This window comes from Amblyomma mixtum, chromosome 2, assembly GCF_055824585.1.
Source record: "Amblyomma mixtum isolate Tamu chromosome 2, ASM5582458v1, whole genome shotgun sequence".
Taxonomy (NCBI): domain Eukaryota; kingdom Metazoa; phylum Arthropoda; class Arachnida; order Ixodida; family Ixodidae; genus Amblyomma; species Amblyomma mixtum.
The window spans coordinates 239,017,673-239,044,838 of record NC_143013.1 but is presented as its reverse complement, the minus strand read 5'-3'; the positions used below and the strand labels follow the sequence as shown (position 1 = coordinate 239,044,838).

Here is a 27,166-nt window from a genome sequence, read left to right as displayed (position 1 = left end):
GTTAACAGCTGGGTAGTTGCGGTAAAAATCTTTGAAAAAGTAAAAATTCATTATAAAATTTTGTACTAAATACCATGATGTGCTTTGTTGAAAATGATATTGTCACGTAGTCGTGACTGCAGTCCGGTGTACAGGAAACAGCGAGAATCGCTTATAAACGAAACTCTATTTGGGCTGACTTGCGCCCGCAAAGAACGTAATCACTCGGCGGCGAGGTAGCAACAAGCTTGCTCGGCGGTCGTCGAACAGAATGCCGGCTGCTCTCCGCCGTGCTCTTTTTAAAGCTGACAGCGAACTTTCGAGATAAAGCTTACAAAGTTACAAGGACACTCTCGAACAACGTAGAGTCTGCTCCGCCTTGATGCGACCGGTCGAGATAATCTAGGTGCGTCGCATCACAAACAAAGCGATAAAGCGGCGTGCCGGCAGGTTTGAAGAATGAACAAACACACAATACAAACATTCGCGGCAATATTTTCGTTAGAAACGAGCGTAGCATGGACCTCCCATGAAGTTTGGTTTGGTTTATGGGGTTTAACGTCCCAAAGCGACTAAGGCTATGAGAGACGCCGTAGTGGAGGGCTCCGGAAATTTCGACCGCCTGGGGTTCTTTAACATGCACTGACATCGCACAGTACACGGGCCTCTAGAATTTCTCCTCCAAAGAAATTCTAGCCGCCGCGGCCGGGATCGAACCCGCGTCTTTTGGGTCAGCAGCCGAGCACCATAACCGCTGAGCCACCGCGGCGGCTCCCATGAAGTGATTCAATTGTGTTTGTCCGTTATGACTTAAGTACACTCATCGATATGCTTCAGCAGACGCAGTGTGGTGGCCAGTGCTGCCTACGTTTATAGTTATATTCAACTCTGCTCTTTGACCTCTTGGCACAAGTTTCGTGTTTCTAAGTTTGCTGTTTGCAACAAAGCACTGTGTCATTAGTTCAGATTCAGGAAACCATGAGCCTGTATATTTCCGCTTTGGTGCAATGATATTGCAGTTAGCGAAACATGATTATTAAATAGTATTTCTTAGCTTCATTTGCGAGAAGCTTTCAATGTTTTTGCACTACACGCAGCTTGGATTACGAAATGATTTGCGCAAGTGGAGGTAGCACATCTGTGAGCTCCACTTTAACCAACCTTTCATTTTTTACCTGCCAGCTACGGTAGTGCTGTTTTAGCCACATATTCAACTAAATTTGTTGAAACTAAAAAATGTGACCCGTCACCGAATTTTCATGCATGAATATGTGCGGGAGGAAACGAAAATTTTAAACAGTGGAGCAAAAGTTCCGTTTGTTGCAAAAGATTAGTGTGCACCACTCCTCTCAAACGAACATTGCAGTGAACTACAGGCAATAGACGGTACATAGATAATAATAAAAGAAGGCCCATCAGAACAGAGGATGTGCTTTCCGCATTGTCATTAATACCAATACAAAGCACCCTACAAAAAATGACGAAATTCGCGACCCTGAACTTCGTAGGCTGTCTGTTATTCCAAGACATCAAACATATAACGCTATTTTTGTGTCAAGGCTGGTATAGATTCTTTCCCACAAGTTTAACAATAAACGAGCCAATGAACTTCTTGATCTTCTCTGAAGGCACATGGAATAAGACTGAAATCTCTTTACTCAAGTTCTGCTTCGTCTAACTTGCTGTAGCCCATTCGCGTATTGAGATTTCTGACAGGAGATTTTTTAGAGCGCGTGCTACTAAATAGCGCCCATGCTAGAATGTCTTTTTTTAACCACTTTCAGCCTTATCTGCAATTCAAAGTGACAAGTATAAAGAGTTGGCAAACTTGACTGGTCACCTGACCAGACATTCATGACGCAGCGCTTACGAACATACCTGTGCATATTGTTCCTGGATGCTCGGAAAGCTCAGCCTAAGGAAATTCTCACCTCTACACTTCACAGCTACCTGAAATGCGACAAATCAGACAGCACAGTTAGGACCAGCTCCACATACACCAAAACGGAGACGGGGCACAGAAGGTCGAGCTGAACGGTGAGATGAGTGTATATATTTATCGACTACAAAGCAGCGGTATAGTAGTGCAGAAAAGCGTGAAAACAAAATTAGATTGAAGGGACCGAGAAGACAAATAAAACCTGGCCTGGGTCACCAAGGTACCCCGTCCTAATCACAAATCGACCACACTGACTGAAGTAGAGCTTTTATAAGCCAGAAAATACCCCAAAACAACGTGTAAGCGGCGTCATCAACGACTTATTTCATAAGTCAAAAGCACGCGCTGATTCTGATTTCTTGAAGCCGATTCCAGAAGCTACGCAGATCGGTCATTTATTTCAGAATAGTGTCCATCAGGACATTACAAGCTTGAATCAATGGGCCGGAAGAAGTCAAAATTCATTCTTCCCGACAATAACCGCGTCTTTTTGTCCCATAAAAAAAGCAACGTAGCCAGAAATACCGAGAGAAACAATTTGTAATGGACAATTTACGTCTTGCGGTTGTCCTAGGTGTCGCTTTAAGCGCTTAAGTCTCTCAGCAGCAATTCGCGAGCCAAGTCCTCAAGACCAGCAGCAGTAGCCTGTGGATTGAGATATATGGTGGCTGCCTCCATCTGGCCCCTGACATGGGCCTCTACTTTGCAAGGTTCTCTCCATGCCGTAAGAGAAAACCTTAATTGAATAAGTCACATTCAGGCACAACGAATTAGTGAATGCTCAAACCTGAAAGCTGTTGGGTTAGTTTTAAATGTGGCACGCAGCAAAGGAAATGCTGCTGGAGCAAAAATTCCGAACGTATTATTACACATCTCCAAGCACGAGGTGAAAACGGAGATGTGTAGCGTTGTGTGTTTGGTCTTAGTTAAAGAGAGCAATGCGAACTGTCTGCTACAAACGCTTAAGCTGTCTCAGCGATGGCAACTCTAATTAGGACAGCGGGCGCTGTATTTTGCTTTTCGGTTTTTTGTGAAAGTAAAAACAAACACATATCGAGAAGCTCCCATTTTATAAGCTTGGTGTCAACCGCACGGCTTTCTTGCCGTAGTGCCATCGTCAAACTTCTTCCGAGCCCTCCTGCGGCGGAATAGCACATCGAATGCCTTTTTGGGGGTGAGATCTATTGTAGCCTTTATTAGACCTTACGATGCCTGCATTTTACGGTCAAATAATGTTTGATCACATATATTACATTTGCAAAATTTCTGCTTCGGTTTAGGGCAGGAACGTTGCTCGCCAGAAGGGCATCAGCCTTCACTGCACTGTGATCCTTAGAAACGCTTTGTAATATTTGAGTGGATAGTAAATAAACTGTGTTTTGGCAGCTGAGAGCGATGCAAGTTACCGAGCTGAGAGCAGGCCAGTTGAAGATAATCTGGGAAAAGGTTCCTGAAAAATATATGAATATGATACCACAAGCTCAGTAACATTGCCGTGAAATCTGATGCATCACTTCAGGTATTTAACTGACACTAAACTCTGCGTACCAAAACAAAACTAAACCGAATATTTGTTTAAGAAATAGCCAGCTTCTGATTAACAGGTTTGAATCTGTCTATAACGCTTTAGAGTCTTAAACCTGGTAAATTTCAATTTTCTTTAGTTTTGGGGGAGTTGTTATAACACACTTTCAGTATGGTGCGTAAGAACTTAAGCGTAATCCCAGTCAGGCCCCCAAATAAAATATCACTCCACGGCATTTAACTGAAATGGCTGAAATCTGCACGTGGATAGGAATCGGTTTGGCAAGTATTATGCAAAGACACATGTCCAACTTTCACGGAAAAAATTTTTAAAACTGCAAAATTCTAAGATACTGTTATGAAAATATTGAAGACAATGGTCTATTCTTCTGATATTTAGCAAATTAATTCCTTTAAAAACGTTCCCATTAATCGCATCGAACAGTTAAGACTCCCATAAAAAACCAAGCGGGAATGCCCTGATCATGACAAAAACTTAAATATAAAAAAATCCAAGGCTGCCGCCGGGTGATCTGCGGATATATTAATTGTGGTAGTGAAATCTCAGATTACATTGAAAAATCGCGTTCTTAAATAGTTTCCCAAGCAAAAATTCCTTTGTCCAGAATTGTTGGGTATAAATGCGTTCCTAAATCCTAGTACAATAATATGACCCAACAGCAAAGCTTACAATTGTATCTTACCAGTACTTACCTTTGGGCAGATAACTAGAGGCAAAGAAAAAGTTGAAATCATTTTGTAGACAATGTAATCAAGTATCTAATAGAAAATTTCAGCGGTAAATAGAGGAGAGAGAGAGAAAAGTGTCGGCAGGAAAATTAAGAAAAGAGAATGTGCATGGGCAGCGCATTTGATGCGAAGAACAGATAACCTATGATTCCTAGAGTCAACAGAGAGATTTCTTATAGACACGCACAAAGAGGGGGGGGGGGGGGGGGGGCAGGGGGGGTATAGGGTATATTCAGGCGGACCCGTGAGATTAGGTTTACTGGGGTTGGGTGTCTCAGGAGTCCCAGGACAAGGTTTATCGAATATCACTGGTAGAGGACTGTCCCAAAGTGCACGAAACAGGGCTTACGCTTATTATGAAGCCATGACTTGGACGGTAAAAGAGGCTTAAAATAAATTCAGTGCACTGTATTAGTTGGGGCAAGAAAAATGACAGTGGCAGCGTTAAGAGATACGAAAAATGCTGCGCAGAATAAGGAGTGCGAGCTAAAGGACTCCTATTCTACACTCAGAACTAGACGCAGGCAGGGGCTATTGTTTTTCATTCTTTTAGGTCACCTCACCCTACGGAATTTCAGCACTAGAAAACCGTTCTGCCTACTTGTGGTGCGGGCCGGGCACAGTTTTATTTATTTTTTGTGCCCAAACGAGTCATTGTCAGAACCAGAGGAAACGCAAACTGGGGTCCAGCATTTAATGCGGAATAAAGATAGCAGACAGCACATCGTTGTAACGAGGTGAGTCTTGGCGGAAGAAAAAAAGTGCCAAAGAATGCCAAGAGGCGGCACAGATGAGGGCTAGAAACTTAGGCGATGCGCTAGTTACAGCTAGCAGATGACAGTGTTCGTTGAATTAATAAGGAAGGCAAATGCCCTAGACTGCACGCAACCTAGCTGCTGCCACCGCCAATATGTTTCGAGACGGCGTTTCATTGGCTAAGTTTTAATATTTACTCGACGAAATCAAGATAATCCAAATCCGGTTGATTCCAACACCCAGCATATTCCAACTTACTGTGTGGTCTTCTCAAAACCGCCTGCATTCTAAATTAGCAATGGTCTTGTTCATGCCGTGAGTTCGTGCGAACTCACGGTATTGAAACATTTCAGCTGCGCCGGAAAATTCAAAGACTGAAACTACTTTTCTTACTAAAAAACCATAAACTGTCTATGAATGCAGACCTCTCCCTTAAACCTAACACTACGCGCCAAACACGAAATCATCATAGACAATCATTAACCGCTTACAGTGCTAGGATTAACGCCTTTAAATACTCATTTTTTCCACGCACCATTGAGGAGTGGAGCAGGTGTCCGCCAGATCTCTTAACCAGAGCTGATTCTTTTGACTCAATGTTTTCTTCACAGCATTTAATTTGAGAGCCATTTATTTCTACGTTTACTTTTTGTATTTTGCATCTGAGCCTTGTATTTATTGCTGTATTTTGTGTTACAACTTGTATTTAACATTTTTCAATTTTGCTAAACCTGTTCTTTTTTGCATATATTATGTATTCGCCCCTCCTGCTTTGGCCTACTGTAGGCCTGCAGTATGTTCTAAATAAAAAAAATAGTAAGGCTGTTCCCGAGACTTTGACCGTGGTTACCTTGGTAACCGTTGCCAAACATGACCTCAATTGATGCAGTGCATCATGTCACATTGAGATCAAGCTCCTTTTATTTCGAATTTCACGCAATTATAACATTTTTCTTTCCCCACGGCCTTACCATTCATATTCGTATGTATATTTCAGGAGCCAACGTGATTTGTCTGTAGCTACACACGACTTCAGTGACCCGGCAGCGTCGGTGCAGGTCTGTCTGAAAACGCGCATTTTGCGGTGAAAATTTCAGCTTATTTTTGTTTTTGCGATCCGCTCTAAAAGACAACACGTGAGCTCCACATGAGCAGTTTTATTCGGTATCTCACACTTGGATAAGAAGCAAGGAATACAGGCTTAGAGAGAAGGTGGCGAATTAGTGGGTTTTGAGTGCACTGTTTTGTTTCCACTAAACTTTTGTGCAAGCCGCAGAAAAAGCTCTTATGCGCACATCTGCACCTTCGTTTCCTTCATGTAGGTGCACCCTACCCCACGTTCACGTCAAACTCACTGTGCGCGTAGCCCGAGATTCGAACTGTCATCGTCGCTATCACGTGGGAAGCGTAAATTTAAGACGCGGCCAAACACTGAGAAGCTTTTCTCCGACACCGCACCGCATATAGGCGGCCAGCAAGACATTTTGCTGCCTGTCGCTGAGTTTTGCGATTTACGGAACAAGCGTAGATTTGGTCCGTTTTGTAGGATTGTGATATGTTTCCTTCGTACCGTTGCATTAAATACTTTTGTCGGTAATTTATGGTTTAATGGCGCAACAACTCTTTAAATGGTTAAAATGTCAAGCGCTCATCAATAGCACCACAAGCGACATGTTCATGTATATGCTGTTTCTAAAGTGTAGCTCGTGAGATAAAACATGTACACTTTCATGTGGAAGCATGAATTCAAATGGGAGATTAAATTTATTTAAATAGCGAAAAATTTGTTTTCTAACTAGGTCCGCTTCAATTCAAGCTGCGGAGCTCGCGTAAAAAGTCCAGAGAAGAGACAAAACCAATGCTAATTATGTAGCAATCTAAGTGCGTTGAACCCATCTTCACGCGATAACTGAAATCAAGGTGATTTTTGTTCTTTCTTCCATTGTTGAGGAACCAATGCAGATTGGTCCTTGCGCTTATGGCCTGTTGGAGTGAACAGTCCAAATTTTCGCTCTTTTCAAGGCGAAGCACCTCAGCAGCAAAAAAACTATTCCCATGAGGAGATGTGCACTTCCTAGGGAGTAGTACAAATGGTCATAGCAGCCTTGCTTGTCTCTGAAGAAACCTGCAAAGAATATTAGAAGAAGATTAGGCAGGCTAAAAGTAACTTTTTTTGGCAGCAGCGTAGAGAAAAATGATATCCTTTTTTTCAGCTTAGCAACAACTTTGCTTGAAAGGGCTGATTGTGAATGCAAGATCTTTTATTTTAGTATAATTCTAAGAGTTCCAACAGTGCCAAAACGTTTAGTTTCTTGTTATTTATATTTCTGAACGAATTAGTGCTGTTTTCCATGCAATAGTAAAAAAAAGAAGCACCCATTTTTTCCTTCAAAAAGTACATCCTAACGCTGGACTGTCTTTTCTCGCCAGTTCGAAGACATTAACGCCCATATCAGAAAAAAAAAAAATTTGTGTGGACTGCTACTGCATTCTTCGTTCTAATTATTCAGTCTTTATAACGACCTGCAACCACTCAAGAGTTAGTGTTCAAGGACTTGTTGTTGATCGCGTTCACAAGGTGATTTACGCTTTGCAGCCGCTGTGCGTTGAAAGTTGTGGAAATGCAGATCTCTTAATTTCTGTTTTATGATACAGTTAAACACTGAAATGAAACTGGAGTTCTTCCTTTTCGATGAGCAAGAAGTTCGCTGTGACACTTCCAACCTGACGAGAAATTGCGTTTTGAGCGCCACTTAGAAATGCGGAGCTGGTCAAGGCGCACAAAGGTTCACTGCGCGTAGAATTATTGGCCATGGATGAAAAAGGAGAGCTTTTCATCATTGTGATGCAGTGTACAGCAGCACATGCGACAAGCTTAGAATAAGAGTTTCGCTGCTTCCAAAAATGATCCGCCGCATCCACTTGATCAATTTTCCTGATCTAGGAAATGAAGCAAATGAGTCTTTCTTATTGCAACTGGAGAAAATCCTGAAATGTTTTAAATGTTAATGACTATGGGCGCACTGTGTCATTTTCATCAGTTCATTGTCATTTAATGCTGTCTCGGCAGTGATTATTCTACAGAAGTTACTACAGAAGTGAACAAGGGCATTATTCAAAGAACCAGTCTCCTCGCTTGCGCAGTGATGCACATTAGGAATGTTTCTTTGGAGACTGCAGTCGCGTTTTGTAGCACACAACATAATCATCGAATCAGCAATGCCAGAACTGCTTGTTAGTAACCTTAACAAAAACTGGTCACCCTGCATACAATAACTTCGAGGGGACACTTAAGGCGCGCCTTAAGGATATTACACCATAGCATTAAGCGGAACTGGTCTTTCTCTGTTTTACTTTCATCGATCGCTGAGAGTCCTAAACCCACGCCTGCGCAGTGGTTCAGCGATTAAGCGATGCACCACCGTTCTTCGATGGCATGGGCTGCCACCTACGGGGCTTTTAAGGCTCAAATTGCTATTCCCGAGCAATATCTCGCGGTGAATAATCAATATAACTGCCACCTACCATGGTGGGCACTTCGCTCTCAATTCGGTGAGCAGGCTGTCGTCCGTGTCATCTACGTTGTGTTTCGTCTGTTTCGCACAGTGCCAACCACAATGAACTATTATTACCAACTCACCCAGCTATCCATTCTTCTTTCCTGATGACACCACAAGGTCACAGGACCTAGATGGCCCACGTGCCACCTAGTTGCTTCTGTGTGTATTTATCGCTCAAGCCGCAGACACCGTCGACGATGTCGAGGTTGCCGCCGAACAGGGCCTTTAACGCGTCCGCGATAATATACCAATTCTTCTAATGCGAAAGGTTGGTTTCTGTAATATCCATGAGCTTGGTGCCTCGCACGCCAGACGCCTTCAAGGCCTCAAGAGAGGTATCTGAAATCTTTACTAGACATTTTTGCTGCGGTGTATGAGATGCTCCAATCACTTGCAAGCCCACACTCTCGCCTGCGGATGCGTCTGTTTGCTTCAAGGCTTGATGATATGACTGTACAGGATGCAGAGCACTGATACGATATTTTTCAGAACGACTGGAGCGTAAAAACAAATTAAACGTAGAGAGGGATCATATCTTGTCCGTCTCTCGATTAGAGGCAATTTATTTCATAAAGTAATTTTTCCTCAAGATTAAACACAAGTGCCCCTTATTATTGAAAGTTTCAAGCGCTGCTGCTGAACACGAGAAAAGAATGATGTAATGCAGTAGAGCCGGCCAATCGAGTTTCCTTCATTAACGTGACCGGTCACCTTGCTGATTATATTTTCTCCGCTTGAGCAAGAAAGTGATAAGCGTACAATAAGGCATGTTCTTTCATTCGCAATCGTTAATATGAAATCATAGATTACATCCAGAATTTGATTCACATTTCATTCGTCCCCATGTCATATGCAATAGCAAGAGTCTCAAAAGCGCTTATAACCATTGCATGGTGAGCACTTTCACAATCTTCCCAATTAGTGGGTCCTTATCACATTAATGGCATCTCCGGCTATTTTTCAATTGTTATTTCGCTGCATACTCGCTTGTAGGTAATCAGGGCTACTTAGCCTCACGCCAGCGATGGGTACGTTGTAGGCAGCGCGCACACTTTTATGGCCACGAAATTATGGAAATACAGGCGCAGGCGCAAACAGCTCCCGCGTGTAATATATGCCGTTGACAAAATTCATGCAAAAAACAAAAATGAGTCATGTTTCACATGACTCTTCGTCATCGCATCATCTGCTTGTAACTCGCACTGACTTGCACTAAATATGCGTTATAAAAAAGAAAGTTTGTTTTGTTACCACCACCACGTGAATCATGCTGTCGTCGTAAAACTTGCAACACTTGGCCTACCTACCAACAGATATCGTAACGGAGAAGTTAAAAGGGAAGAGGTTTGGGTTGATTATTAACCGATTTGCCTGAAACTTCAAAGAGGTATGAACATGGCACATTCATCGTCCTCTGAATGTTCGAACTCACCTATTATAAAAGGGTTGCTCAGCAGCATTGGCAGCAGAATGGTGCCTGTGGCAGCCCAGGCGGTTGGCACAGCGCCAACTCCGAAGTAGTCGGCGGTGACCACATGTTTCATCGTCGTGAGGCAGCCCAAAAGAAGCGAAGCCGCCGCTGCACAAGGTGCGTACATAGCGAAACTGCGTGTCACGGCTAACATCATAACAACAGCGGCAAAGAGAAAATAGCAAACGCAAGCCAGTGTCGTGCGAGCGATGAAACCAACGTCCGCCAGCAGCGGTAAAAGAGCGCGGCCCACAAGCTGTGACGGCGCTAAACATGCTATCGTAAGATCAGCCTGCAGTCGCGTTGCACCTCGGTCTAAACCGGAATCTACCAGTGTCACCAAGAATGTACAGTCGGTGTATTCGTCCAGCACAGCCCCCAGTACAACCGCCCAGAACGTCGGCGTCAGAACAAGCTGAACGTGGGAGGCCTCTGCCTCTTGCGGTGGCCTGTCCTTTTTGCACAGGTTCCTCCTAGTGAGGACTTGGAAAGAAGTCTTGCTCTTGCCACCATTGCACCGATCTTCTGGTGAGTGGCACGTTGCGTGGGATCTTTTGCGGTGACCATCTCTTTCCACAGCCACCGAGCAATCTATTCTCGGTTGTCTCTCTACAACATCCCAGAGTGGTAGTTCCCTGTCGACTCGGCTGTGAGTAAACACTTTGGCCGGAGAGTCCAGAAGGATGCTTATATCGCTTCTTTTATCTTTCCTTCTCAGTATCCGCCATCTTGGAGCTTTTGAATTTTCGTCTAGAAGTACGTTATTCACTCTGCATGTTGAATTCACCATCAAGCCATCCACACACTTGTAACCGACCCTGGTTGGTATGTTTGGTTGGCTTTTATTTTCTTTTCGATCTTTTTCAGCTACCAATACAGTCCAGGCTCCACGCGTGGGCACACTGTTCTCTCCGTCGCAGCTTCGTTTTGTAATGCTGCCACAAACGGCACTCCTCGCACCCCTATCTAAGGTGCTGTTCAAATCCATCGCCGTCTCGCTTTCAGGAAAAACGACATCTTCTTTCGGCTCAGTCATTCCATTCATATTTTGTTTGCAGTGCCCACGCGTCCTATCATTATCGATGCACTTTTTGGCATTCGTCCTTCTCCCGGACTTTGTTACGTCGGGTGACTTCTGTGCCCAAGGGGGCTCCTTGAGAGCGAGCAGAAGTGGTGTTACGTGCAGAGTAAATCCGGCGAAGATGAGAACGAGTTGACGGAAAGGAAACACTCGGCTTAAAAGTGTGAAAATTGGTGGATAGATTAGCGACGACAACGAGTAGCCGGCGTAGCGAATTCCCGTGGCTACACCTCTATACTTATCAAAGTACATCATCAGGAGAACGGTGACAGCCATCGAGACAAGCCCAGATCCAGCACCTGGGAGAAAAAAAAAGGTCTCAGATTTGAAGCTGACAAATAACATCATTGTTTAGCATTAAGCATGCCAGGGAAGGGAAACGACGGGCTCTATATGACATAGAATTTTTTATATTTTTGAATTTATTTGTAATTAATAAATTATAAATTATTTCTAATTAATTTTTGAATTAACGGGGGAAAATAGTGTTATTATTTCATCGCTAAACAATAAATTGGCACAAAGCCGAAGAAAAATCAACCACGTGCCGCCAATGAGACCGGAACCCTCGGCCTCCGAATTTGGATATTAATATTATAAAGTGCCAGGCCCACTTCCCGAAATTTATATTGTATGTTCACGTTTGCCTAAAAGTCCGATTTGATTGAGATACGGGTGAAACTATCCGACCATTCGGTATTTTGCGAACTGAAAGAGTAACTACTATGGCACCTCGTTTTTCAAACTCCTGCCGCTAGACGCTTACACACTTAGACATGCGCAGCTGCAGCCGCTCATGAGTATTGCAAATTGCTACTACGAGTTGCCCGTAGCTTCAATGGTATTTTTTTTTCACTGTTACTTCCATGGCTTATAATATCGTGTCCTTTAGATTACGCTTCAACATTTAAAACATCTCAGCCACGAACGGAGACATATGAAGGGTATAGAAAGGGAGGAACACATAGGTAGTATTATGGTTGCACAAAACGCCACCACGAGGAGTTATGATGGGGTTTTTAGTGACGACGAGAGAGATGAAAAGAACAAAAAGAAAGCAACTGCTGTCGGAAAACACGCAAGAAATGGTAACCCCAAAACAATTAAACACTCTATTATGCACTTAGTTTGAATAAAGAAAGACGCTAGGGAGAACTGTTGAATGTAGTTATGATGGGAACATGACTCTTTGCAGGCCATAGTTTTTTCTTTCAGTAAAGTCAGGGACAACCAAGACACTCAAGTCAAGGCCGTCAAATGGGCCTCTGCGGTCTGAGGCCTTCATGGTCTGAACATCCCCTCTAGATCACAACTCTACTGTTTCGTCCAATGCAGTTTTTACCCCCTCACTGTCTATAGTATTTTGCCACCGGTCACAGTTCCAACGGCAAGTTGTGGTGTTCACTCATGTAGCTTGCAGCGCATACCACAACACTACTGAAGTCTTTAAGAACGTCTGAAACTGGGACATCCTGCTGCCGAGACCGGACCCATCAACACCCATCCCCATGGTCCGGGATAATGGGTGAAGTGTTGACCCATGCCTGCCGTATGGGCGAATGCCGGAACGAAGGCTAGCACGAGTGAAATTTTTTGGACAATACCAAAGCAGCCAAATCGCTTCCGTGGCATCAGGATACTGCACCGAGCAGCTGATTCACTCAAGTGCTGTACTTTTTGCGGTTTTTATGGTTTCTATATGCGTTAGTTCCGCAAAAGCATCGTCTAAAGCCTCTACCATGGTTACTCCCGTAATGAACTCGCTTGCAATTAATCGCACCTGCTGACTTCTTTGTCAAAAAAGTGAATTTTTTCCCCTCATCTAATACACGCACTCCATTCTCTTGCATAGTGTCTGCTACAGGCGGCAGTGAATGTCGTAAGGATCCCTATTTCAACGCTTAAGCAAGTGCGCATACACTTTACATGTCATTATATGTATAACAGCAGTTTTACGAGCGGATTTAGGATAAAAGTTGTTAAGGATGATATAAGGCATGAAAACCTTGTTTAGTTTCCACTGCGCTGCTTTCTCCGGTTTTACCGCTTCAAATTGTTTTGACTAATTCATCCCGCGCAATGAACGCAACTTCAAAAGTTTGGCAACATTTCTGAGAGAAGTAGTTCCTTATTTATCTGAGTAAATACCGTATCTTCTGCGTAACCTCCAAAGATCTGTACATTACTCTTCTCCTTTCATGGTTGTGAGTGCGAAACCGAGGGTGAGATCGGAAACCGGTTTAAAGGGGTGGAGACACCAAATTTGTCGTTCGCGCGTTCTTAGTTTCAAACGTTTCTTATGGCTCCAGGAAGCATGATACACACCCAAAGATTCATATATTCACAGTGAATAATTTATTATAGCATTTTTAGGTGAACGATTTTCGGTTTCGGTTTCGGAACGCCGAGTTGTACAGTGACGTCACAGAGGGGGAAGATCAACTGCTTCGCATGGTCACGTGGGCCCACAAAAGTTGTGACGCACCTACTGCTGCATCGTCTGCTTTCCCACACATGTGCTGACCAGCGCATGAAAACAAACTACTGCACGTCTAGTCTCAGCAACTCGGATTCTGACAGATCTGATTCCAATGAGTGAGGACATCGACTTTTTTTTTTGTTCGCACGCTAATATCGCCTTCGCGGATTCGCGTGAGGATGCGAAACACTTTGCAAAATGCCAGTAAGTATCGCTGAGCCGCTCTACCGAAGCTGCGCCCACAACCGGTGTCACACTTCGCTGCCGTGCAGCAGTACCTGAGCGCTGCTTGGGATGGTGTACAAATATCACAATAAAAGACGAGATCGCCTTGTTATCAGAACTGCCAGCTATACTCGAGCAGCGACAAAGCATGTCTGCTTATGTTGGGAGCTTTCGGCAACGGCACCGCTCGCGGGCGCTCCGGGCGACGAGCTCTGCTGCTGCCTGGCTGCCGTGGTCGTCGCTAGGCCTATAGCCTGTTTAGCAAGCGGCCGGCGCTTCGGAAGTCGTCTGCGCTATAATAAAAGGCCTACTTTTCACAAATAGCTGTAGTGTTAACAGAATCATCTCACAATAAAATAATAGTATGGTCAATCTCCTCGACGCCTTCGGCAGCGGAGCTAGCGGGCGCCAGGCGAGCCGGACCCCAACGTCGCGCCAGCGGCAGCTGCTAGGCGCGGTTGTGAGAAAATTGCTCATATCACAGTTGTTACCTTTACCAGCAGCTCAGTATTGGTCAGCGATCCTCAAAAATGACACTTTTTTCACATTTCTTGTCCCATGGTTTATTATTTACGTCAAGAACACTCTTTAGCTCGCTTTTATGACGTCGGCAGACGGTATCCAGGCTGACCTACCGGCCGGCAGACTCGGCGTACTTCACATCCGCACAAGAAAATACAAAACAGCCATGCTACCAGAAAGGATGCTTTCTAGATTCGAGATACGACAGCATGACTGTGCTAAAAGTGGATCTTTCGGCAGCGACACTGCCTGCGGCAACGCCGGCCGACGACCTGCGCGCTGGTCCCAGACTGCCCTAGTCGTCGCTATGCCTAGCTGCTTTCGCGTATCGACTCCGCAGCTGAGGGCGCTTCGGGACTGGCCAGCGCTCAGAAACGTGCTCCGCTCGGCACCCCTTTACTGTGAACTCGTCCCATAATAAAAGATATGTTCGATTTCCACGACGTCTTCAGCAACAGAGCTAGCAGACGGCAGGCGATCCGCACCAGGTAGCAGCAGCACAAAACCGGCTGATGAAATTTGCTTGCATCGCAGTTATCACTTCTACCAGGAACTCGGTATTTGCCAACGATCGTCAGAAACGATGCATTTTTGATATTCATATATCCCAGGGTTTGCTATGAACGTGAACAAACAATACTATCGCGTTCTTCAGATGCCGGCGTTCGGCACGAAGACTGGCGCAGACCGCCCGGCTCCAAGGAGTGCGCCCTATGTCATCATGACGCTGCCGCTTCCCGTCGTTGTTGCCGCGAGCGGCCCGCCGTTGACATCTAGCAGGCCGGACGCAGGCATCGAGCTGCAATCGGACGTTGCGACGCTGTTCGCAACGGCGCGCCGCAAACCGAGCGAGTGGCGGTTAGCAGCAAACGCGGCTAGCTGGTGCGTCGACTGCGCTCACGCGGCTGTGCCCCGCTCATCGTACGTCACTGTATTTTGGTATGACGTCACTAAAACTTTAATTTTTCTGCACCCCTTGTGACGTCATGGTTGATGGCGCTAGCGATGGGTCTAGATTGTGAGAGTGAGCATTTAGGTAATCTTTGGAACCGAATTAAAATATTTTTTAAACGTTTGTTGCGTCCAACACCTGGCCTTGAGTGCCCTTGCATACATAGGAATCCCATAGCAGGCTTTTTATAGCTTCAAAATTTGGTGTCTCCACCCCTTTAAAAGAAAAATGGTTGTCTTTATATTGTTTTCAAATTGGGAAATAACTATCTCTGTCACATTTCAAATTGAAAAATTGGCACATTGGAGGGGATTCTTAGTTTCTCAAGAACAAAAACTAATAAAAATGCACTTTCACACAAAACGACTAACAGTCACAACGGCTTATTCCTAAAGAAAACGCCACATAAAACTGCAGTCAGAACCATAGAGCCTGAAATTTAAGCGATGAGGGATGCGAACGGAAAAGCCCCTTCATGTAATGCCTGATCTGACAAGGAGTATAGAATTATGACCTTTCTTCACCATCTGAAACATCTCCATGCCACTGAAGAGCGCCCTTTATAGTAAACATGCCAATAAACTGCTTCCTATTTATCGAGAGTAAACAGAACAAATAGCGGTTACAGTTGCTCATGCAAGGAACTCACTGTGCCGCCAGTCGCGACCAATAGTCCACATCAACTGCCGGCATTTGTTTTCAAGTTGATCGCTAACCGGTGGCTGTAAGTCATCATCCTACAGTAGTGCACAAATTGAAGCACTAGAGGTTTCATTACCACATGAAAACTGTGACACTTTATCGCTTTCTTTATTCAAAGGAGTCAGGCTATCACGGTACGGCTTACCTTGAACGAATCCAAATGTCAGCGACATCCATGTCATGTCTGGCGCAAACACGGACGCAATGATGCCGCACCAGACGAAAACGCCACCAATCACAGCAATTGTAGAAACAGCAAAACCTCTAAAGAATGCCAGCGCGATGGCTCCTGGAAAACAGGAAAAACAGAAGTTCCGTAAACAGTCCGCAGAAAAGCAGAAACTGTTCCATAAGCTAGGATACAACAGATTTGATAGTGTGCAAGGGATTCAGGGGGAGACCATTGCGTGGCTCTGTAGCAAAGGCTACGGAGTGAATCTCTACGAATACGAGCGGATGCTTATGTGTTCACACTTCAGCAAACTCAGTGAACATGCGTTGCAGCTCTTTACAGCTTCGACAAAGTTTCTTACCGGTCTACACTATTTTTTGGCGTTTGGCTTAATTCTCGCTGCGTAACAGGTCTTACGGCTTATGCGAACCCGGTCTCACTCTTATAGTCAAGCGGTATGAAATCTTGGGTATGAAATCTTGTTTTCTTTACTTAGCTCTTCTTTGAGAGTACATGCCTGCCAATGCCTAGCAATAAATGTGGTTCTTGAGGGCAACTGGAACCATGTGGGGATGTTGCAGCGGAATGACGGGCATTGTGCTCCAGAGCTGCATTAGTCTATGAATGACACGAAGTCCGTGGTCGATGGTTGCAAGCAATGTTTTAAAGAGGAGTTTCTAAATAGGTAAAAGGGCTTCCTAAATGAATTTAACATCTATATAGCATTTCTTCACACAGCAAAGGTTGTCTTGTTTCGTGCAAAAATACCACCCATTTTTCAAAGATGTACTGGTATTACAGAAAAAGATGATACATTGCAGAAAGGACATCCCACAATGTAGTGATTACATCCGGCTATTTTACCTATGAAATGTTTCCTCGAAATACGAATACATACACTTTCAGGTAATTCTGGCAAGTGTATTGTTTCTATATAGAAAATTAATTCTTCATGGTACCTAGCCGGATGAAAGAACCATGCAGCTGCCACTAACGAGCAAGGGTTTTAAAATACGTGCCCAGGGAAAAACTGCAATGGCTTTGTCCACGCCGTGTTCTTGTTTTTATTCACTCGGAGCTGAAATTAATACAGTTCTGTGTTTTATTGGATATTCTAAGTTACTTTCTTGTCTGCGCCTAAGGTTTGTGCCCCATGACAGGCATCAGCCACCAATTTAGAACAACCTATTGCATGCATTCATGTGATTGACAACAAAATGACGGTCTGTGTGTTGTCCTAAAGTATAGCTCTTTCTAACGTGCAGCAGTATCTATTTGTCACCAACACATTCTTCAAAAACGAGAAGCATTGCAGGGTGCGTGCAGTACAAGCAAAATATGCAAGCTACGATACAGGAACTGGGTAACTTAGCAAGACAAAGTAGCCGGGAACAAAGAATAAAGTTTAGTTTTTCTGAAAAATTGCTAGCAAAATTTATTGGAATTCTTGACAGATATTTTTAGAGGGATCTATCCAACTTTTCCGTTCATCACTCGTGCGCAATAAAAGGATATTTAGAGCATTACAGCGATGTGATGAGTAGGTTGCAGTGGTTAATGCATGTTAAATACTTCTAGTGCCTAGAATAGTAAAACTAAAATGGTTGATGTATTCGAGGAGGTCCCCTTTGATTACATTTCTGTACATTACATTTTCTCTGCAGCGACAAGACGCTATCGGGTGCGTGTGTGCGCGAATTATTGTGCTACAGAGGCAAAAAACGAAACCTCAACGCGGAATTGTTTTGCGGCTCCTGTACATGCAAGGACGCTGTAGACAATGCTTATTCGTGAAGTGGCCCTGGTAAGCGTTCATCGAACATGGTGGTTGCGCTTACCACCTTGTTAGTGCGTGAGCACTAATTGAGTGGGGGCCAACCCCGAGCGAAATCATCCTTTGCCACGTTTTCTGCTGACATATAGCGCGAACGCTTCGTCCAGCGGCACTGCCTGCTCATCGTCGCCTTCTACGTAGAAAAAAGTCGTGTTTCTCCGCTGATTCGAATGTAGCAGACATTCTTTGGTGCTTTTTCAAAGAGGACGCTCCTAACCTCCTTTCATCCATCCATAACCGGTTGTCGTTGCGCGGTGATCTAAGCAGCACTTGTCGCATAACGCAGTCTCTATGCGCTGCACATGTGGACGCCGAGGAGGCGCTTTGGAGCAGGATTGGGGCCGTAGTCGGCACTGTGGTTGTGGGGTTTCGCGTAGTTCCTCGTAACCGACACGTACGCACCGAACACTTAAGTAGCAATTGCATCGACTTTCGCTTCGAGAAAGACTGACTCCTGTACAATGTTGTGCCCGTCAGCAACCACTCAATTGATCAGAAAATGGTTCTTTCATTAGCTCTCGCTAAGGTCTGCGACTAGAACCAGCTGCACTCTACACACGAATACGCCTATATGAAAGTAATATAGGCGAAAATAAAATAAAAAAGCGAGTAAGTTGTCCTGTATTGCGCTACTATTCTTGTAAGAGATTGCGCCTGAGTACAATGTACTCCCTTTTTACTCCCTGTCTTTAGAGTGTAGGGTAAGCACTGGTAATTATTTTCCTTGAAATATTTTTGTAGCCGTAGTGTTCAAACAAGTGAATTTAGAAAGAAAGTTTGAAGCCGAAATATTGAGTTACATCCTACTTAGGACAAGGTTAGTGATCAATGTTTATTTAATGGAATAGTATTCCCAGCTCCAGCGTCTGTGGTCACATACCCTTGGGAACTCCGGACGTGAATCCTGTCCGAGCTCTTGTAACGAGCGCCCGAAAACATCTTCCCAGGCTACCCTTGCACCCTTTGTGTTCTCGTGAGATTTAACTTAATTGTATGTCAATTTCTATGTGAATGGTGTGAAGAGGGTGAGTGCTCACAGAAAAAAATGTTAAAATTTTTCTTAGACTATTTTCCTCTTATGATAATTAACGAGTAATCGGCACGCGCAAGCATCTGTTCTAATAACGTACCATTTGCTGCCGGTGACTGAAAGTAAAAAAAATTTTAGTCACTGTGAAAACGCATAATATGCTGCTTTATTCCTGAGGAATTTTTATCTCTCGACCTTTTGTGCTTTGATTATCCAACTCGACGGTTCATTTTTCCTACCTTCCGCACACATTTTGATGGCAAACTTAACAAGCCGTTGCAAACAGTTTTGCACATCTCGCAAAAAATGATGCGGTTTTAACGTAGTTCAACCGAGTAGCCGTGCGAAATCATGTGTTAGGCTGTTGGCTCATTTTGCTTTGCTGGTCGCCAGTTATTCGAATGGTTAACTGCTGATTGAGGTTCAGCTTATCTAATCTCTTCGCGCAGCAAATAGGAGCAAATGAATACGACGATGTGCAATGCACAGCGCGAGCGTGTGTTGCGGTTTAACACAAGGTGTGATCGGCTGCGGCGATAGCGTAGTCCTCTTGCAGTGACCAGCAAAGCTGATCTGTTCGTGGTGCTGCGGGTACGCGACCCAGTCGTCGCTCTCAATGCTAGTACCGTTCTCCATGCTAGGTTTGGACAAGGACGACGTCAAGGCTACCCTCCCATTGCCTACAGCAGCCGCGACGCTCCTTCGAACTTACCCGAGCTTCCTCTCATCGCTTGCAGTTTGCTCGACGCTCCAGCGAACTAACTCGAGCTTACCCGAGCTGCTCCGAGGTTTAGCACAATGTTTTTGTTTGAGACCCTGTTATGTAGAGCTTTCGCACTAAGAATGCGATCGTTGAGACAATGGTGTGCTGGAGCTGAAAAACCGTGTTTTCTGCAATTTGGTTGCAGAATAGTTGGTCAGCATTTGGATGGAAAATAAGAGTAGTGAAGCGTCATAATATTGGTACATTATCGGAATATTAATTAACCTGCTTGACAACCTTATGTTCTAATAAATCTCAAGTTGTATTTATTACTAGAGACTATTAGGCAGTTTTAGAGAAGTTATCTGCAACTTGAAAGCAGCTGGTACATTTGCGAAGATATTAAATCAGCCTAATTGCTTTTCGATAGTTAAAAAGGATTCACTGATGCGTTACAGAACATTCACGCAGTTCTATTCCTTATTCGCTGAACAGCCAAAATCTTTGTTGTTTGTTTGTTCATTTTATTTTGACAGAACTGGGTGTACAATACAGCAACCGAATATCACACATGGGTATAAAGCACTGCCCAGGTCGACGAGGCAAAAGGCGTTTAATGCACGACTGACGAAACATCGTCTCCGGCTTATTTTATATAAAAAAATTCTATATAAAGAAACCGCTTCTTTCTATGGAATTGATTGCGTGTGCATGGCCTCCCGTTATACTAAAATAGAGGTACACAAGTAAACAAAGCCTGTTAGGCGTCTGCGCTCACCTCCGGCTTGGTCCACGGCGTCAAAGACAGTGATTGGCCAAGATGCTGTCTGACGGTTCACGCCATATTCACTCATGAAAGCCACGTAAAAATATCCCGAAGTCGAGTGCACGGCCGAAGCTAGCAAGGTCGCTCCACAAGCAATGGCCGCTCGTCCCCAGCATTTGTCCATGCCTAGTTTGCGCTGTCGAGTTCCATTCGAAGGCGATTTCGCTTGCAAACCACTAGTCTCCGGCAAGTCGGTGGCATTATTAAGTTCGTGATCTCTGCCAGTTGGTATTCTGAAAAGAAACAAAGAATGAGGCTTTGGTCTGTACACTGCGTCTTTTGACGGCGCGCAGTAAACATAAGCAAATCACCTTTCATTAACTGCAATTCAATGGCAGGAGCGTGTATTAAATACAAATAACAGCATCTGCGATTGCTTCAGCCAGCTTTAAAAGTAGAAGGCGATGGCGTTATTGAGTTCTGTTCACAACGCCTACTTATCAATAACACAATGACCTAATTCCTAAATAGCGAACTCATAATTACTCGTGTACGTATCAGTATACGTCTTTAAAACAGTTTACCGAGTGAAAGAACACAACGCGTTCACAATTTTCGCCTTTATTGAGCTTTATTCAAGAGCTTTCGTGCCCTATGGAGAGCGTGCCTCTGTCGCATTCCGAATTACTTGCGTTATAGTCCAAGACAAATGCATATTAGCCTAATTTTTTTCCTAGCTTAATTACTTTTCTTTTCAAACTCCCGGTAGGGAGATTGAAAAGAAGGCCGTGATTTTTCGCTGACGGCCAACAACGCCGACTTTTCTGCGATACGAGACCCTTAACACTCTCGCGTTAGAATATACTTCCTTCGCAAATGAAACAAGCAAAAATTGCTTGTGGCTTAAAACCCTTGTCAGAGACCGGAAATAAGGTTTGGCTTTGGTTTTACAAAGCCATAGGGCTGCGATGAATATTTACAACTTTTCATTTTATTCTTTTGGTTAGTTAGTCTATTCCCGCTCACAAGTAAAGTGATAGTTGCTCGACTCAAAATAAAAGATTTGAAAGAGTTCTGGTGGCCGGAAAACAAAATTAATTCAAGCACGAAAAGAACGGCAATCAAATATGAGGTGAAAAGGTATTTTTGAACCCGCTCGATTCTTTGATCAGGTGTGAATGCGGGCGAGGTGCAGCGTGGCTTTTTACGGGTCACTGAAAGTAAACTGTGGGTGTAGGAGGCGGGAAGAGTTCGGGAGGACGAATGTTGACCGCTTCCTTGGAACGCTTCCCCCTTCCTACTGGCACCGCTTACATTCAGTCACCCAATGGCTAATTACTAATTATAAAAGATCATTAAAAGCCACGCAGCCACTCGCTCACAGTCACACCTCATGAAGGGACCGAATGGGTTTCTAAACGAAGTTTTGTCGGTGCAGGTTAAAGTCTCGGTGCATGGTGCAAATTTCCGGAGCCCTGCACTACGGCTTCCCTCATAGCCTGAGTCGCTTGGGGGGGGGGGGGGGGGGGGGGTACAACACCATAAACCATAATCCAAACAATTTTTGGTCGGCGTTTTTTTCTCGCTGAAATTAGGGAGGGGCTTTTTTTCAGAAATACCCTTCATTACAAAAAGTGCACAAACATCGAGAACCCGCACTTGCAATGACGCCTTTGAGTGAATGCATAACTGTATGGAAATGAAGAAAAAAAATGGCTGAGGCTTAGCCAAGGTTAAGCCTAGTCAGATGCGAAGCATATTGATGGCTAGGCTTGGTTATACATGGCTTTCCTTGGTTGACGTTCATCCCGCTCGTCATCGGTCTCTGTGGCACGCTGAAGCTTTCGCTTCTCGTTCAAATCAGCCCTGCTTCTAGGCGGCATCCCAACACCTGGCCGCCTCGTAAGTGCCCGGAGAGCGAGGCAAGCTCAGCTTTATACCGCTGCTGTAGCGTCACGTGGTCAGCTGCAGCGCCTCTGATGTGGAGCCTCCACCGCCGCGGCCGACCGCGCGAGCCGGCAGCCTATCTCTCCTCTGCTGTGACGTCATGTTGTCACGTGGTCAGCCGCCGCGCCTCTGATGTGGAGCCTCCACCGCCGCGGCCGACCGCGCGAGCCGGCAGCCCATTTCTCGTCTGCTGTGACGTCATGTTGTCAAGTGGTGTCACGTGGTCACGCTCAAGGTCAATGGTAGCTCCACCGCCGCGCTCGACGGGCTGTAGTGTAGCTCTAGTAATATGCTTCGCATAAAACATACTATTTATTAGTAGCTTTTTGTCTGACGTCATTCTCTGCCGTACGTATATGCTCGTGGTAAAACTCATTTATGGAAATTGTTGTTGAAGTGCTAAAACCTTAAAGCAATGTAATCTTTGAAGCCATCTTCTGAATTATTCATATCGATAGTCTCTCAGTGTAAGATCGCATTGGCTTGGCAAAATAGAATAAAACATAGAATTTGTATCCAAGACGAACCACCCGAGGTGGTGTTTGCTCAGAATGAGCTAGAGAGCCCAGATCTTTCACAAAAAACCGCATTCAAAGTGTCGTGTGCTCATTCTCTTTTTCAACTATATCAAGCCCAGAGGTTGTGGACGAGCGCATTTTTTCGACAGAAGCCGTTTATGAATGCAGTTTTTTTCGCATATCTTAAGATTGCGCCATAGCAATAAATACATTCGCAGATGCCCTTCGCGACGCTTGTAGTTTTCTGCGACATGTCAAAAACGCACCGATGTGTTTCGTACGGCAGTTCTAACTACTCGGTGCGAGCGCCAGGCAAACTATAAAAGACGGATTTTGCTACGCAACGCAAGGTGGGTCTCTTTTATTCAGTATGATCAAAAGAATGTTCGACACACAGTATTCCAGAATCGCCTGACCATTATTGTCGATAAACTACCCATCCAGTTTTCCAAGGAAGCTTTACTACGTGATGTGATCGCTGAAAACAAATTATAAAAGTAATAATCCCTTACACACCGCACGTTTAAACCATTCCCATCAATATGTGAGTAACACAATTTTACAATATTCATCCGTTCCTTCACAATTACAATTGATGCCCAAGAAATCTGTAGTTATCTCAGATGACAACAACATAGGACCCAGGGACTGTCCACGCAAGCGCTGACTTCCTACTGACTTTTTGCCGGCGCATAATCATTGAATAACAAGTATCAGATCTCCCAATTTCAACGCGATTGCTTTATTGTTCCTGTTTGGCAGGAAGCCCTGCGTCGACATCGTTGTGGATAGAAAGTCATGATTGATTGAGAAAGCAGGGGGTTGGTTTTGGCTCAGCTTTATAAGTAACACTCCGGTATTTACTATTACATGTCGCATTTTAAAGCCTAGGATACCTGCTCTACTAAGTTAAAACTTTGAACTCATCGCAGGTTGCCATGACAAAATAAATTCTGGAATACATTAACGCTGATAGCTCGACAGTTTGGTCACGTCCCATAGTAATCTCTAGCGCAAGAAGAGCAGACGCGACAAAAACAAAAAGACACGAGGCAAGCGCTTACTCACAACTTTCTGGCAATGTTTACGCACCGAAAGAAGCAGAAAAACAATATAAGCGATGAATGAAAGGTTTTTACATCAGTCAAAAACGGTGAATATTGCGGCAATGACAGTCTATATGATAAACAAGCGCACAGAAGAGCCATTCAAAATAAAGAAAGGAGCTTTTTATTGGATTATCTAGGAAAGAAGTGTATTAGTCGGTGAACGCGATGGTCGGGTGGCTAATGCGTGACCTGTTGTACACGGTAAAGAAAATAAGTAACCGATTTCCATTCCGACGACTCCATCCTAAATGCAACTGACTAGACTAGTTCATTACTGCCTCAAAAAAGTTGTCTGTACAATTCCAGGAAAGTAATCAATTACTAATGCTTTATTTTCTTTATAACATTTATTGTCATGACGCAGATTTACCCAAGCTACAATGTACTACTGCAGCTTGCTTTGACATTTTCTACACGTTAGATTCAAGAAGAGCTAAGTTGTTTTACAAAGTTGTCGCTAATTTCCCTTCTAATTGCTCGTGAAGATATCAGCAGCTACACTAAGCACTCTCAATATGCACGCTCAAAGGAAGGGCAGCGCTATAACCCATGTACACCTTGAACACCACCTCGTAGCTGCGCAATACTTCGATGCTAGTGTCCAAGTCCTCTATGAAGCGCTGTGCTTCGTTGTTGCTCCATGATTCATGTGGAAACCTCCTAGTTAAGTGTAGCGGGAAGTAAGGTGCAGCGCCACCTGACAGAACGGGGTTAGCTAGAGAGTGGTCACGGGATATCTCTCGAGTTTAGATGTGCCGTAAAAGACAGCGGTTATCCGGCTGTGGTCCGGACATGATTGCACGCTGTGCTTCTCCACAGCAAGTCCGTTGTCACTGTCACGAAGGAAACACCTTTGTTGACAGCCATGTTTACGTTAGGTTAGAGGCTCTGAAAGCGGTAGTGTTTTCACTGCTTGTTTTCTTGCAAAAAGTTATTAATTTCCAGTAAGCAATTGCAGAAAGCAGTAACTGAGTTACCAAGAACATTTCCAGGTGAAAACATTATAGATTAACTAAATATTTTCAGAAAATTAATGGTTACCAGTAAGCAGTTACTTAATTGAAACGCATTATGTACAACTCTCATGACCTATAATTTTAAGATATCGCAACCTTCTACTATCTCGCAAAATAGTTTGATCTCTGTCAAGAAAAAGGGCTACAGGGTTAGAAAGAACGAGGAGTTGCCAGATGACCCTAGTAACTACGTTGTATAGACTTTGCATGCTTACTTAATTGCGCACGCATGCCGCAGCCGGCCTGCCGAACATAAGCACGATAGCAGCAGCTGAAAAACGTCAGTTGGCATAGGATTTGCACGGCCTTGTCCTGTCGTCTCTGTCTGCGTTCAAGCTTCGTTTTGCACGTGATGAATAGGGTCACATGCTTTATAGTAACGAACACTTTTTATGACAGGATAAGGATTTGCGAGTCAGCCCTAGTCCCGTCTGATTTCGTCTGTCTTGTCTCATATTTTTGCGCTGTGATCAATAATATTATTGCATTACACTTCGCGAAAGTTGAAAAAGGAGCTGACGTTAGAGCAAAAATGTTAGAAAAATAACACATGTGTCCCATATTTCTTTCTTTCTTTGCCGCATTTCCAACAGTACCGCTGTCAGCTACGCACCAACCGGTACCCGGAGTTAATCTAAGGCATTGGGCGTTCGTTCTCTAAATGCTCGCGGATCGAATTCTGCCCTTTCGCTTAACAGCTGACCGATGGCGGGCCCTGAAGTGACCATGAGTCTTAACCTGTGTTTATTAGGGCAGGACTATAAAAAATATATTTTGGCCCCAGACTAATATTTTTAGCCAATGTATAATTTAGCAGCCAGGATTACCATCTTCTGCAGGCCACATTTCTGAAGATAATAAGAGAAAGTATTTTTGTTGGCATGGCGCCAATCCAAAAAAAAAAATTAGAATTAAAACTGCAAAATTCAAAGAACAACAATTGCTCTATTCGAATATTGCGGGCTCATGAACTCGGATGGTGAAAGAGATTGCCAGAAAGACCTTCTTACCTGCTCTCAAGTGACGCAGGGCGCAGGATTATTTCAGGCATTCTGAGGATTCGTCGAGTTTTCGTGGACCGCAGCTATAACACGCCTGTTGTGACTGCTGGCTGATTTTGCAAGGGAAAGGCATCCACATATCTAGCACACGCAGCTGGGGATGGCAGGAATAGGTTTTAAAAAGTATTTATTTTTATGTTATTCCGTTTGGATCGCTGGAATGTAAAGCAATCAAGCTTGAGGGACGAACAAAGAGGTCTAGTTTGTTCGCATTTTTTTGTTATTCTGGTGGCACCACAACGCTTGTTCCGCATGCTGCCAAGAATATGCAAGGCTAAGTGAACGCAGTACAAGTGATTTAAGAAACATACAGCCCGCCAAGTGATACAATAAAATCGATTAATACATGGTACCGCACTTTTTATTTCAAGGTTACAGAGTTAAAAGGGCACTGAGGAGCAGTTGAATTTGGCTTGCATCGATAAAACACCAGCTCCTGATCATAAAAACACATGTGTGACTGAAAAAAAAAAGTTTTTGTATGACAGAAAAGATTACCATCTAAACTACAGGTATTGCCGCCACAGAGCAATCTATCAAGTATAAGCGTAATGATGAAATAGGAGAAAAGGTCGCCATGAATCCCTGAGCCTGACGAGCGAGCGTTAAGAGGTTGAAAATTGAAGTAAGTTTTCTTTTGGAGCCACTTGTGCACTTTTATCACACAATGAGACAGAAAAGAGACCTCAGTATCTGAAGCCAATGAAAACCGACATTTCACATCCCCACAGGCGGTAGGTAAGTCTCAGCGTGTTCCGGCGCTTCGCGGCTGTGCGCTTTTCATGCCCACATAGATTCGTTTTTGACGTGCCTGGATGTACAAGCGCGGAACAGCAGAAGAACTCCTAGGTCCCCTCAAAGTGGTAGTTAGTTTCGAAGGGGCCTGTTAATAAGGCTTGTCAGGTGATATCGCGGTCGATGAAGAGCGATGTTTGTACGATGGTCGGTGATCTTGCAAAGGCAGTGTGAAGAGCACCTTGTTCTTTTGAACGCTCGCGCGGCGAAACGTTGCCGGTTGCCGCTGTCAACTTCGAACTTATTAACAAAATTGGTTTATTAGAAAGTTTATT

The 27,166-nt window shown here is 44.2% G+C and overlaps 1 protein-coding gene across 3 annotated transcripts; it reads right to left on the bottom strand.

Annotated features, from left to right (window-relative positions):
- Positions 1 to 6,090: 6,090 nt before the first annotated feature.
- On the bottom strand, positions 6,091 to 26,165 carry LOC149363090 (uncharacterized). 3 transcript variants are annotated; one of them, XM_089573365.1, is made up of 5 exons: positions 26,046 to 26,165; positions 20,458 to 20,738; positions 16,086 to 16,229; positions 9,941 to 11,359; positions 6,091 to 7,073 (listed from the first exon to the last, which is right to left on the bottom strand). In XM_089573365.1, the coding sequence occupies exons 1-5, from the start codon at positions 26,084 to 26,086 to the stop codon at positions 6,925 to 6,927; spliced, it is 2,034 nt and encodes a 677-aa protein (XP_089429491.1). In that variant the 5' UTR covers positions 26,087 to 26,165; the 3' UTR covers positions 6,091 to 6,924. The 3 variants fall into 3 exon arrangements, with proteins under 3 accessions (XP_089429491.1, XP_089429489.1, XP_089429492.1); XM_089573363.1 differs by lacking the exon at positions 26,046 to 26,165 and adding an exon at positions 22,228 to 22,559; XM_089573366.1 differs by lacking the exon at positions 26,046 to 26,165 and adding an exon at positions 22,228 to 22,559 and having other exon boundaries at positions 9,941 to 10,087.
- Between the last annotated feature and the right edge of the window lie 1,001 nt (positions 26,166 to 27,166).